Source organism: Nanorana parkeri, unplaced genomic scaffold, assembly GCF_000935625.1.
Source record: "Nanorana parkeri isolate BGI_ZX_2015 unplaced genomic scaffold, ASM93562v1 scaffold408, whole genome shotgun sequence".
Taxonomy (NCBI): Eukaryota; Metazoa; Chordata; class Amphibia; order Anura; family Dicroglossidae; genus Nanorana; species Nanorana parkeri.
The window spans coordinates 510,591-521,693 of record NW_017306676.1 but is presented as its reverse complement, the minus strand read 5'-3'; the positions used below and the strand labels follow the sequence as shown (position 1 = coordinate 521,693).

General features: G+C 41.6%; 1 protein-coding gene across 1 annotated transcript in view; it reads left to right on the top strand.

The window, feature by feature from the left end:
* The window catches only part of DEK (DEK proto-oncogene), a 19,602-nt gene extending 9,679 nt beyond the window's left edge, over positions 1-9,923 (top strand). Inside the window, exons 7-12 of the mRNA XM_018559626.1 lie at positions 3,936-4,119; positions 4,234-4,381; positions 5,096-5,293; positions 5,767-5,878; positions 6,855-6,923; positions 9,443-9,923. Coding sequence (XP_018415128.1) covers positions 3,936-4,119; positions 4,234-4,381; positions 5,096-5,293; positions 5,767-5,878; positions 6,855-6,923; positions 9,443-9,454 — 723 coding nt within the window. The 3' untranslated portion in view covers positions 9,455-9,923. The remainder of the gene's footprint in view (positions 1-3,935; positions 4,120-4,233; positions 4,382-5,095; positions 5,294-5,766; positions 5,879-6,854; positions 6,924-9,442) is intronic.
* Positions 9,924-11,103: the final 1,180 nt, after the last annotated feature.

Below are 11,103 nucleotides of genomic sequence, written 5' to 3'. Positions count from 1 at the left end.
GAACCCTTTTTTTTTTTTTTTTTTTTTTTTCTTTTGATCAACTCCTATTTTTCAATCATAATTTTTAAGAGCAACTGTCATCTCTGTCCACCAGCGGCTCCTCCTCTGACCTGCTTTTTACTCCAAATGCATTTTATTAAAATACATTTGATAAAAATTTTAAAAAATAAGTTTTAGGTTAAAAAAAAATCAGATTTGAATCAAACAGTTTCACTCCAGACCTCCTAGATTTTGTTATTTTAGGACAGGTGAGTCACTGGACAGACCAATTCCTTTGGCATTGAGGACCAGGTTGCCCTTGACCAGACCAGGAGTTTGGTGACTCAGGATTCTGACTCTAGAATTTGGGGAGTCCTTGCTTTCAGTCTGTTGGGCTGAGGAGGAGTCCTGAGCACCATGTCAATGCAGGGCACTCGGAGGAATCCTCTTCTTGCTATTAATATTCTAGAGCTTTGTGTGAATTGGCTGTCCTCTGCAACGTTAAACCAACCTGCAGGAGGGTCATCCAATCTAGATCAGTCTGACAATGCCACAGAAGTGGCATGCATTAACTATTGGGGAGGAACCAGAAGTCTATCCGTGCCTAGCCGTAAATCTGATCCTGTCCTGGGCTGAACTTCAGGTTCCAGCCTTGTCCACCATTTATATTCCAAGCATTGACAATTGGAGGTGTTCACAGGTGAGGAACCTCCCGGCCTCCATGGTCAAAAACAAATTGAACAGGATTGTTTCCAGGTATAGGGATCTTCTAGCACAGTGGTTCTCAACCTTTCTAGGGCCGGGACCCCTTGGTAACATTTGCCATGTTGTGGTGACACCCAACGGTAAAATTTGGGGTTGACGCGGGTGCTGCAGCGACATGTGGCGGGAGAACTGACACTGCTGCTCTAGGAGAGGGCTGAGGAGGACTCTCACCTAGCACAGCAGAAATCACACAGCGACCCACAGGTTGAGAACCGCTGCTGTAACAGCTAAAATGGCAAACCATATAACACAAGCCGAGGGTGTCAGCTTTTATTATTAATAATAATGATAATAAAAGGTTTGTTTTCTTTTAGAAAAAAAATACTATTATTTGTATTATTAGAGGGGGTGACACCAAAATGACAGTCATATTGGTGTCACCGCCTCCACTGGTGGCATCCGGGTGCGGGCTGCACCCCCTTGTGACGCCACTGAATGCTGGGACTTGTAGTTCCCTAGGTGATATGCGGAGGCTGTACAACTACAAGTCCCATCATGCCCTCATTATCCCTGTACACCACATATCACCCTGGGAACTACAGGTCCGAGCATGCCCTCATTGTCCCTGTACACTTCCCCTCCATATCAAAGTGTTATTATTCCTAAATAAAATGTATGTGGACAGGATTAGGTGCCGGAAATCCACCATTGGGGAGGGCGGTGATGCCTGCAAATTGTGTACTGACAGTGTAGAAACCTTCCACAGGAAAGCTCTCTCTCTTTATTGACCTGGATTATTATATACAATATAGAGTATATCTATCAGTGATATACAACACGTCACACAATGCACAGGACACGGAAACATAGGAATTGGGCACTAGGACTTGATGAAGCTTACAAGCTCACAGGGACAGACACACACAAACACTGTGACAGACACACACACACTCAATGACACAGTGACACACACACATACAATGACACACACATACAATGACACACTGACAAACACAGTGACACATACAATGACACACACATACATACAATGACACACACACACATACATACAGACACACGCACACACAGACTAGTACCTGCAGCTCGGGACCAGGAGGCAGTGAGGAGAGAAGGGCTCCTCCCACAGTGCAGAGAGTGGCCCCGAGGAGGTAGTGTGAGGCTCCAGAGAAGGCACATGGTGGGGGACAGCTGGAGACAGTGTGGGATGAGCGGCACCGAAGTCAGCACAGTGGGCGGAGCTGAGATAATTACAGCAAAAGCCCGGAGCCCGGTCCACTCAACTACATGATTACCGCCGGGTCTGACTGTTTCAATATTGTGCTCCTCCCGGCCAGCCGGCTATCGCTACCCGGCGGCCCCCCGTTGTTATGCCACTGACTCCCGGCGACCCCTGGCAAATTGTCATTCGACCCCCGAGGGGGTCCCGACCCACAGGTTGAGAACCGCTGTTCTTGCAGAAGCAGTGGATGCTCTAGTGACTCTGAGATCTGTACACCCTGATCTATTCCTTTCCTCTCATGAAACCTCATACCTTGTTTGCTTCACAGAATCGAGGTGGAGGGCATTCCTGTGATCCTCATTGCTTTGGATTGGCCCAGGCAGATGTTTTACTCCAACCTGGTAAGACCCCTGGCTTGCGCTCCATGGGTTCTACCATGTCGCCTGGATCTTCCGTCTTCAGGACAGATTTACCACCCTGCTTCATTGTCGCTAGTTTTAAGGACATGGGGGGGGGGGATTTATCAAAACTGGAGCAGCTGTGCATGGCCACCAATCAGCTTCTCTCTTCAGTCTGTTCAGTTAAGATTTGAAAACTAAAAAGGAAGCTGGCTGCCATGCACAGCTGCTCCAGTTTTTGTCTGCTCCAGTTTTTTAACTTTCCCTCCTAGTTGTTGAAGCCCAGGTTCTGAGACCGTGGCATCTCTGAATCGGTGATGTGAAAAGCTAAGACGTCTCCTTGGTGAGCCTTGGGGCTTCTATCTGAGCAGTTTCTCTGGGACAAATTCTCTCCTTCCTACAGCTGTGTCTGGACCAGCGTTTGGCTCTCGTCACTAACAAAGGTCAGGTTTCTGCACTTTCTGATCCTTTTCTTTTTAGCAACCATTTACCTCTCACTACTTGGTTAAGAACTTTGCACAAGGAGTCTCCCTCTTAGCTCCCCTGTTTGTTCCCCTATAATAATTCTATGGGATCTGAATTTGGTTCGCTCTACTCTCACCCACAAGGTAGTATTCTTTGTAGCCATCGCTTCTCGAAGGCAAGTATCTGAACTGGCGGCCTGATCATGCAAAAAAAACCCTTTCGCGTAGGGATAAGGTGTTGAGGCCTGGAACTTCCTTCATGGCTAAATAAGATTGTACCTATCGCTACAACTCTCTCCTTCCATCCCCTGTCGGGATCCAGGTCATCAAAAGGAAATTTAATCTCTTGTCTGAATGTGGTTCTGACTGAGCATCTATCTCCATTTCCCTTTTAGTCATCCAATATGGTCGACATAAAGGTGTACCACTATCTCTAGGTAGCTTAGACAGACCATCATCCAAGCTTATGGTTTCAAGGATGGGGTTCCACCCTTTTCCTGTCGAGGCACACTGCTAGATCTGACTTCTCTTGGGCTTTTTGGCATCAAGTAGCGGTCTCTGAAATTTGCAAGGCTTTATACGACTTATAATTGTTAGGTGGATGTTAAGGCTTCATATGATGCCAGCTTCAGACTTGAAATCTTTCAGGGGGCTCTTTGAGCTGCATGTAGTCTCTGTTAGCATTTGTTTACTGTGTTTTCTTCCCCTCAGATGAATTGCTTTTGGTCCCAAATGTGAATGACTTGATGTGTCGCTTACTGGACGAGAGAAAAAAAAATTGTATTCTTGTACTTGCCATAAAATACTTTTCTTGGAGTCTTTTGAGTGACACAGGTCCCTCCCCTATGTGTGTTTAGGATCATGCTCTTAGTACTGCTGTAGGTGACAGTATAGCCTGCAAGTAAATGACTTCCAGTGTCTTCCAATGGACTCCATGAAGGCAATTTTACCATATGTACAAAAAGCCGGGACTCAAACCAGTAACACTCAGTGCTGCGAGGCCGAATCGCTTACCATTACGCCACTAATGCAACAAAACTCATGCATTTTGCTGAATGCAAATGCATGTCAAGTGTAAATAGGCCATAATGGTTTAAATGTATTTTGTATTTATTAGTAATATTGTTTTTTTTGTTTTGTTTAACATAGTCCTTGCCAAAATCCAAATCAAAGACTCCAAAGGGCGGTAAAAAAGAACGTAGCAGTTCAGGCTCAGCACGGAAATCCAAAAGCCGTAAATCCAATGTGATTTTGTCTGATGAGTCTAGCAGTGAAGATGAGAAAAAAGGTAAAGAGTCTTCAGAGGAAGAAAAAGAAAGTGAAGAGGAAGAAGAAGAGGAGGAGGAGGAGGAGGGAGAAGAGGAGGAGGTAATGTCTATTAAAACATTAAATCTGATTTCATATGATTTAAAAAAAATATATGTAAATATTTCCATCCATCTACTCTAGCCACCAAAGAAAATTGCAAAAAAAGAAAAGGCCAAACCCAAATCAACACCCAAGAGTAAGAAAGCCTCAAAATCTGCACATGTAAAGAAGGCAGACAGCAGTACTACAAACAAGAAGAGCCAAGGCAGTTCCAAAAAAGGTAAACTGTAGCTAAAGTGATCTGGCAGTTTGCTGTAAATGAATGGGGTTCATCAGAGGTTTGCAGCAATTAAAAAAAACAAAAACAAAAAAAAACCCCTCATATATAATGTATTTGCCATAGTATGAACTTTGTACGTGATGCAGTTGTATTATAGATGCTCCGAAACACATTTAAGTCCAATTACAATGTAAAATCTCTCCCAAATATCCACAAAACTAATTTGCATTTAGCTCATTAGTTTTGCTGCAGGTATAAAAACGTATACGTACCTATAAAAAAAAAACGCTACATGACCAACTGTGTTCAGTCTCCAAAGGATCTAAACAAAGGGGTGTAAGTAAAGGTTCAGTCGGCAGGGTGGTGAACATGTAAAAGCAGAAAAAACACATGCAGGCAGTATTGTTTTACATATGCCACTTAATGCTTGGCAAACATGGCTTCTTCAGCACCTCGCCACTCCTGGTGTGCTGTTTTCCCTGAACAGTCTTTCACCAAAGAGCCCAAGCTGCAACAGGGATCCATCTAGTGTTGCTGGGTACACCCCATTCTCACGCCCCTCAATGTCCTGCGTATGATGTCCTAGTGCACGGTGTCACACCATAGCAAGAAAAGTCTGCTTTATCAACAGCAAGGCTCTGACTTAAAAGCACAGAATATAATACAATTATATTTATTATGGTATCCATGAATCAGCACTATTGTTTGCCTTTGTCTGCAGTTGTCGTCTGAGCAGTGGTTTGGCAATCCTCCAGGAGCATAGCCTACTGGTTGTGAATCATGGGAATTTATACACGGCAGGAGAACTTCTGGATTGCTCCCTGTTGCAGCTCAGGATCTTTGGTGAAGGAATGTTCAGAGAAAACCATAGCCGTGAGGTGTTGGAGGTCATATGTTTGCTGAGCTTTAGCTGGTACATGTGAGATCACAGCACTGCCACTGTATGTTTTGCTGCTTTTGCATGTTCACCACTCCAATGAAGTAACTTTTACTTACACCTGTCTGATTAGAGAACAGATGCAATGGGATGTATATGGGATAAGAACCTTTTTATTAACTGTCAGTTTTAAGGTGCTCTATGCAAGCTAGCTTTGTGGATATTTGGGAGAGGTTTTAGTTCAACTCTGCTTTCTACACACCTGCTGTTGGACCGCTTTTGGACATCCTGAAGGTGAAAACTTGTTCCTACATGGACAAGAAACAAATAGGTTTCTGGTACTCACCATACAATTAATTCCTTTTGAGTCCATTTTGAGACGCAAGTCCCACTCCTCCATGCTGGTAGTAGGAGGCGTTATCCAAGACTGGCTTACGTGTTTGTGGGTTTTTTTTAATTATATATCTATCCATGTCACTACATGTTGGATTTATTGGAGCTTTTTAATAACCCTTGATCAAGAAGATGAAAAAACCACCCACTGATGAAGAAATCCGAGAAACCGTGAAAAAGCTTTTGGCAGAAGCAAATCTTGAAGAAGTCACAATGAAACAAATCTGCAAAAAGGTATGCTTAAAGGGTAACTCCACTTTTGTTGGCCAAAAACCCTTCTGGGTGATCAATGCACATTGCAAGAATTGTATCCAACTTTTGTCGCAGGTTCCTACCCTTTTCTGTCCTTAAGAAATGGCAGTTGGTTGCTGCATGTCTTAATGGGAGGGGTCTGGGCTCATTCTAATCAGCTGGTGGACTTTCTATGCTCAAATGAGACGAGGTGCAGTGTCGGCATCCGTTTAGTAGTAATAAACATTTTAGTCTCATTCACACAGATGTGCATTTTTTTTGGGTTTAGTGTGCAGCATTGTTCTCCCGTAGTGAGGTACAGACGGCTGCACGCAATTTTGTCCACCATATTTCATTTAATTGTTTGACAGTTTTAGAAAATTACAGAGGCTGCAGTTTTAGGCTTCATTCTCACTTGGCACTTGTATTTTTGTGCAGATATGTCTGCAAAATCTGGCCAGCTAGGTGATTTGTTTATGCTTCTAGAAGCTTAAAATGATGTGCGTTTACACCCACGTGTTTAAATTCATCTCTCCTTTGTCCGTTGAAGTAGCCAATGAGATTTCAGCAAATAAACCCGTCGTGTGTTGGTGGGTTTAGAAGTTCAAATCAATTCCTGGACGCACCTGACTTCTATTTTTTTTTTTTTCTTTCTACATGCATCAAAACTGACTGCAGAGATAAAAGCTTATAATCATAACATGTGACTAGATCCATTGGAAATCCGATTCCTATGCTCTATATGCGTTTAGAACAACCAATTGAAACGCATCTTTATACACCTAGTGTGACTGTAGCCTTAGATGGAAAGGTCATTTTTAACAAATTACAAAATGGCTTGTGCAGCAATATTGTAATAATACAAGTCTGCACTGTTTACTTCTGACATGTCGTCAGTTTACATAGAAGGTGTTGGTGCATGGGATCTTTGGAACAATTCATATTGCAACTTCTTGTTTGTGTGCTGTTTTTTTGTTAGGTAAATGAGAGTTATCCTACTCACGACTTGTCCTCAAGAAAAAACTTAATCAAGACTACAGTTAAAGAGGTATGTGTATTGGTGCCGTTAAATGTATCTATTAACCCCTTCATGACTGAGCTTTTTTTTTAGTTTCTGTTCGTAAATGATTGACACACTTATGACATTTTTGCTTTGTGATTCTTCCACGTCAGTCATATACTTTCTTACAAAGTGCGCCCACATATATTATAGACAAATAAAACATTTTTAAAAGGGGGGGGGGGGAGGAAAAAACTTTTTTGGGGGGGTTTTTTTTTCCCCAGTTTTGTTTTGTAGTATTTTTTTTTTTTAGAAAAATTGCACAACTAAAATGAATGCATTAAATACATTTGTCCTTTTTATTTGGAAAAACCGTAGGATTTTAGAAAAAAAAAATGCTGTACTTAGCCTAAAACTAAAAAATATTTTTTAATTTTTTTTTTTTTTTCCGCTAAAAAGTGGTCACTTGGCATACAATGTCACTAAGTGTCACACTTCATGACAGCGACGTACTTTGAACATCACTGTCGTGAGAGGGTATAACAAACAAATCTGCAGCTAATGAATGGTAACCACTGATTCTTAGCAGTTACCGGCATTACAGAGCCCCATGCAGTATACATCTCCCGTCACCAAGGGGTTAAACATTACGTGATCTGATTCTCAAATGTATAGCCTTTTAAGGTTTTGTTCTATCTTAGTTCAACTGTGCCCAGACTATGGACATTACATTTTTTTCATATACTTAAAAAGATGTAAAAGAGCCTAAAGGTAAATGCACACATAATCCTAAACAAATTATGCATTTATAAAAAAATAAAAAAAAATGTTTGTGGATTGCAAGTACTATGCTCTGGCTCCTGCCGTAAAGGTGGCCATACACTTTATAAGACTCTGTCTTGCGAGGGTTGTAAAGTCATTTAAAAAAACGTACGATCTGCCCATCTTGGATAGGCACGTCGTACTTGCGATCATCGCAAGCCTGCCCCCCTGAGGGGCGGGCTTCCGATGACTGCAAACGGGCAGTGTGCGCACACCGGCCCATTCAGCAGTTGTCGAACAAGCAGGCCACTAACCCACCGAGAATCGTACGATTTTTTTCGGGGGTTTTCCAGCCTGCTTGTTAACCGAAGACGTGCGACCGTACAGTAGAAACGGTCGCACGCCTTCCATACACTTTGCGATTACCGTTCGATCGCGGGATTTCCCGCAATTATCATACGATAATCATACAGTGTATGGGCACCTTTTTACAGGGATAGGAGTAAGTCTTAATAGACTACAGGTGTGGTGACGTCTGTCCAATCCATTGCAAAATATAAGTTCCTCTGCTGCAATGGCAGACAGGAATTGTAGTTTCTCCATTTCAGACCCTGTCAAAGGATCTGTGAATAGGTGATGTGGGTGAAGCCACGCACAGCTGCACTAGATTTTTAAAAAATCACCCCATGGGAAGAAGAACCCTGCCATGGTGGCAATGTGACCATATTTCATTTTACAGTGTGAATATGAGTGTAACATAGTTAAAAACAAAAAAAAGGTAAACTTGGCCTTTTATAAAACAAGCCATCACTGACCTCTCTAGCAGCTTGTACTGTCAAGTTATTCATTCTGAAAGATCGTAAGAAAGATTCTGAAGTCTGATTCACATTTTGGTTTCTAACGGCAATTTCTAAGTGCAAACGTGTTGGTGCGCTGCATTGCCATTTCATTATAAAGGCAGCACAATGCACCTTGCCAGTGGCCAACACATAGTAACGCTACATGCATTTAAGCACGCTATGCAAAAAAAAAAAAAAGTACATCAACCTATAATAAGCGTTGCCTCACCACACCACAGATGTGAACCCTGACCAATAGGAACAAAGCTAAGGTTTCTGTGCCTCTATTGTGGACTTTGAAGACTAATTTCTCCACAGTGCCTATAGCTACAGAAGTAAATAAGAGGTTGTTATTAAGTGCTTTTCAGAATATGTAAATATTCAAATGTGTATAGTCTGGGCACGGATTCACTTAACATTTACCTCCCCTGATGTGCCTACATTCAGTTTTTTAGGGGTTCATGTGGGGATTAAATTTCAATGGCACAGCACTACAATATGCAAATTTGCATATTCCCTAGCAGTGTTTATCTGACATGCACACCAGTTACACCACCCCTTTCCCTCGTCATATTATTTAGTTGGCCACTGTGATGACCGGTTTTACTAACCAGTTGCAAGAGGGACAGGCCAGCTATCTACACTGCTAGGAAGTGAATATATTTGCAGTGTGCCCCACAACTGTACAAAGTTTTTTTTTTCTGCTGGCAGATCTGCTTTTGATTTTTGGCAACAGTTTTGGTGCTTGGACACAGCGGGGGGGAATTTATCAAAACCGGAGCAGTTGACCATGGCAACCATTCGGCTTCTCTGCTAAGATTTGAAAGCTGATTGGTTGTCATGCACATCTGCTCCCCTCGGTGTGTATTGTAATGGTGGTTCTGTTGACCTTTCTATGTATTTGGTATGTTCTGCAGGGTAAGCACTTCCACAATTTTAAATGTTGTTTTTCTTCCCTCTTTACAGCTTATTTCATGATTCTCTGGAGGACTTTATTTTTTACTTGGAAAATACATGGACTGTTGGAATATACGCATTCAGATCCCAAGCTCTGAGAATCTGACACCAGCAAAAGTGTATTTGTTTTTACCACTTTGGGTACAGTGTATTTTTAAGCAAATTTTTGCTTTTTTGAGTTTAAAGGCCTATGTAAATTGCTTAATTAAAACCTATTTTTACAGTAATTTCCAACTGTACTTTTAGCTATCCTCATGTGCTTCTTTTTATATTTTTCCATCCTATAGTTTTTAAATCCTTCTATTCACATTGCCCCTGGAAGACAGCAGGCACTTGACTTGGTGCTTTTTGCTATATTGCAGCAAGCAGATTAAAGGAAACCAGTTCTCATAGCGTACCCAGGCTGCTTTTGTTGACCTCCTCCTTGTAAAAATACTAGTGTGTTGGCTGTCATTCTGACCCAGTAGATTTAGTACTCTCCATGACCTGATGTGTATATCACATATTCTGAATCACTGACTTTTCTGGTCTGCATACTTGTTCCAGATCAGTGGGGTTGATTTACTTATAGCGACACTAAATTGAGGAGTTAAACCTTAAAAATGCATTCAAGTACTTTAATAAAAATGTATCTGATGTAATGTATGCATCACTCAGCTGTAGATCCTCAAATCATATCTGAATTGGTGCCGACACTGTCCTTTCTTCTGGAGGGTGGCTACTTTTTGTTCCACAGGGTCCCTGTGTGTGTAAAGTAGTCACCACTCCAAGCTCGCTCTCAAGATGGATTCCAACCTCATGTTTAGTTTATTCATTTATATTGAGTCCATCACAGGATTGTGCTTGGAGCTGTGGCTACACTACAACACACACAGGGACCATGGGGAACAAAAGTAGCCACCCTCCAGAAGGAAGGACAGTGTCAGCACCAATTCAGAGATGATTTGAGGCTCTACAGCTGAGGGATACACAAATAAGGTACATTTCTTAGTAGATTAAGGTACGTAACTCCAATTTTTTTTTATGGTTAACTCCCGAGCTTAGTGTCACTTTAAGCAACAAAGCGCATTCCATTTTGTAAAGTGAATATTTATTTGGCTTGGTAAACGAGATGAATGTGTCTTCACTGCGATCATCTAATAATAAAAAAGCAAAAACTTTTTTTTTCTCCTTGCATTTAATTAGGGATTCCAAGTAAATCGCTTCTCTGTATTTGCATTTACTAGTTTCACCTTTATTATAAACTTGCTAAATAATAAAGTAAACCGGAACTTTAAATAGTAAAGTATTGAAGTCAGACAGCCAGGTAGCTAGCATTATCAGGAGGTGGTTGGCAATGGCAACGTGTGTATTTCTCTGCATGTTTTTTAGTCTTTTCTGCAGATGCAATCATGTGCAGTTGCTCAACGCAGCCAATTCTGCGTTGTCAGGTCAACAAAGATGACATCTGGATTATTGATTTTTGCTTTACCGCACTTCTGGCATTGCTTTTTGTCTTGTCAAGAACCTGGATTTGAACTACACCTGGCAACAGTTTCAGGAGTCGAAATGTATTTTGACATGGCACTAAACCTTGCTATCTTCCAGCACTAGAATGTGCTACTGGTCATGTGATGATTTTTTTTTTTTTAATTATTATTTATGTGTGGGATTTTATTTTGGTTTTTGTA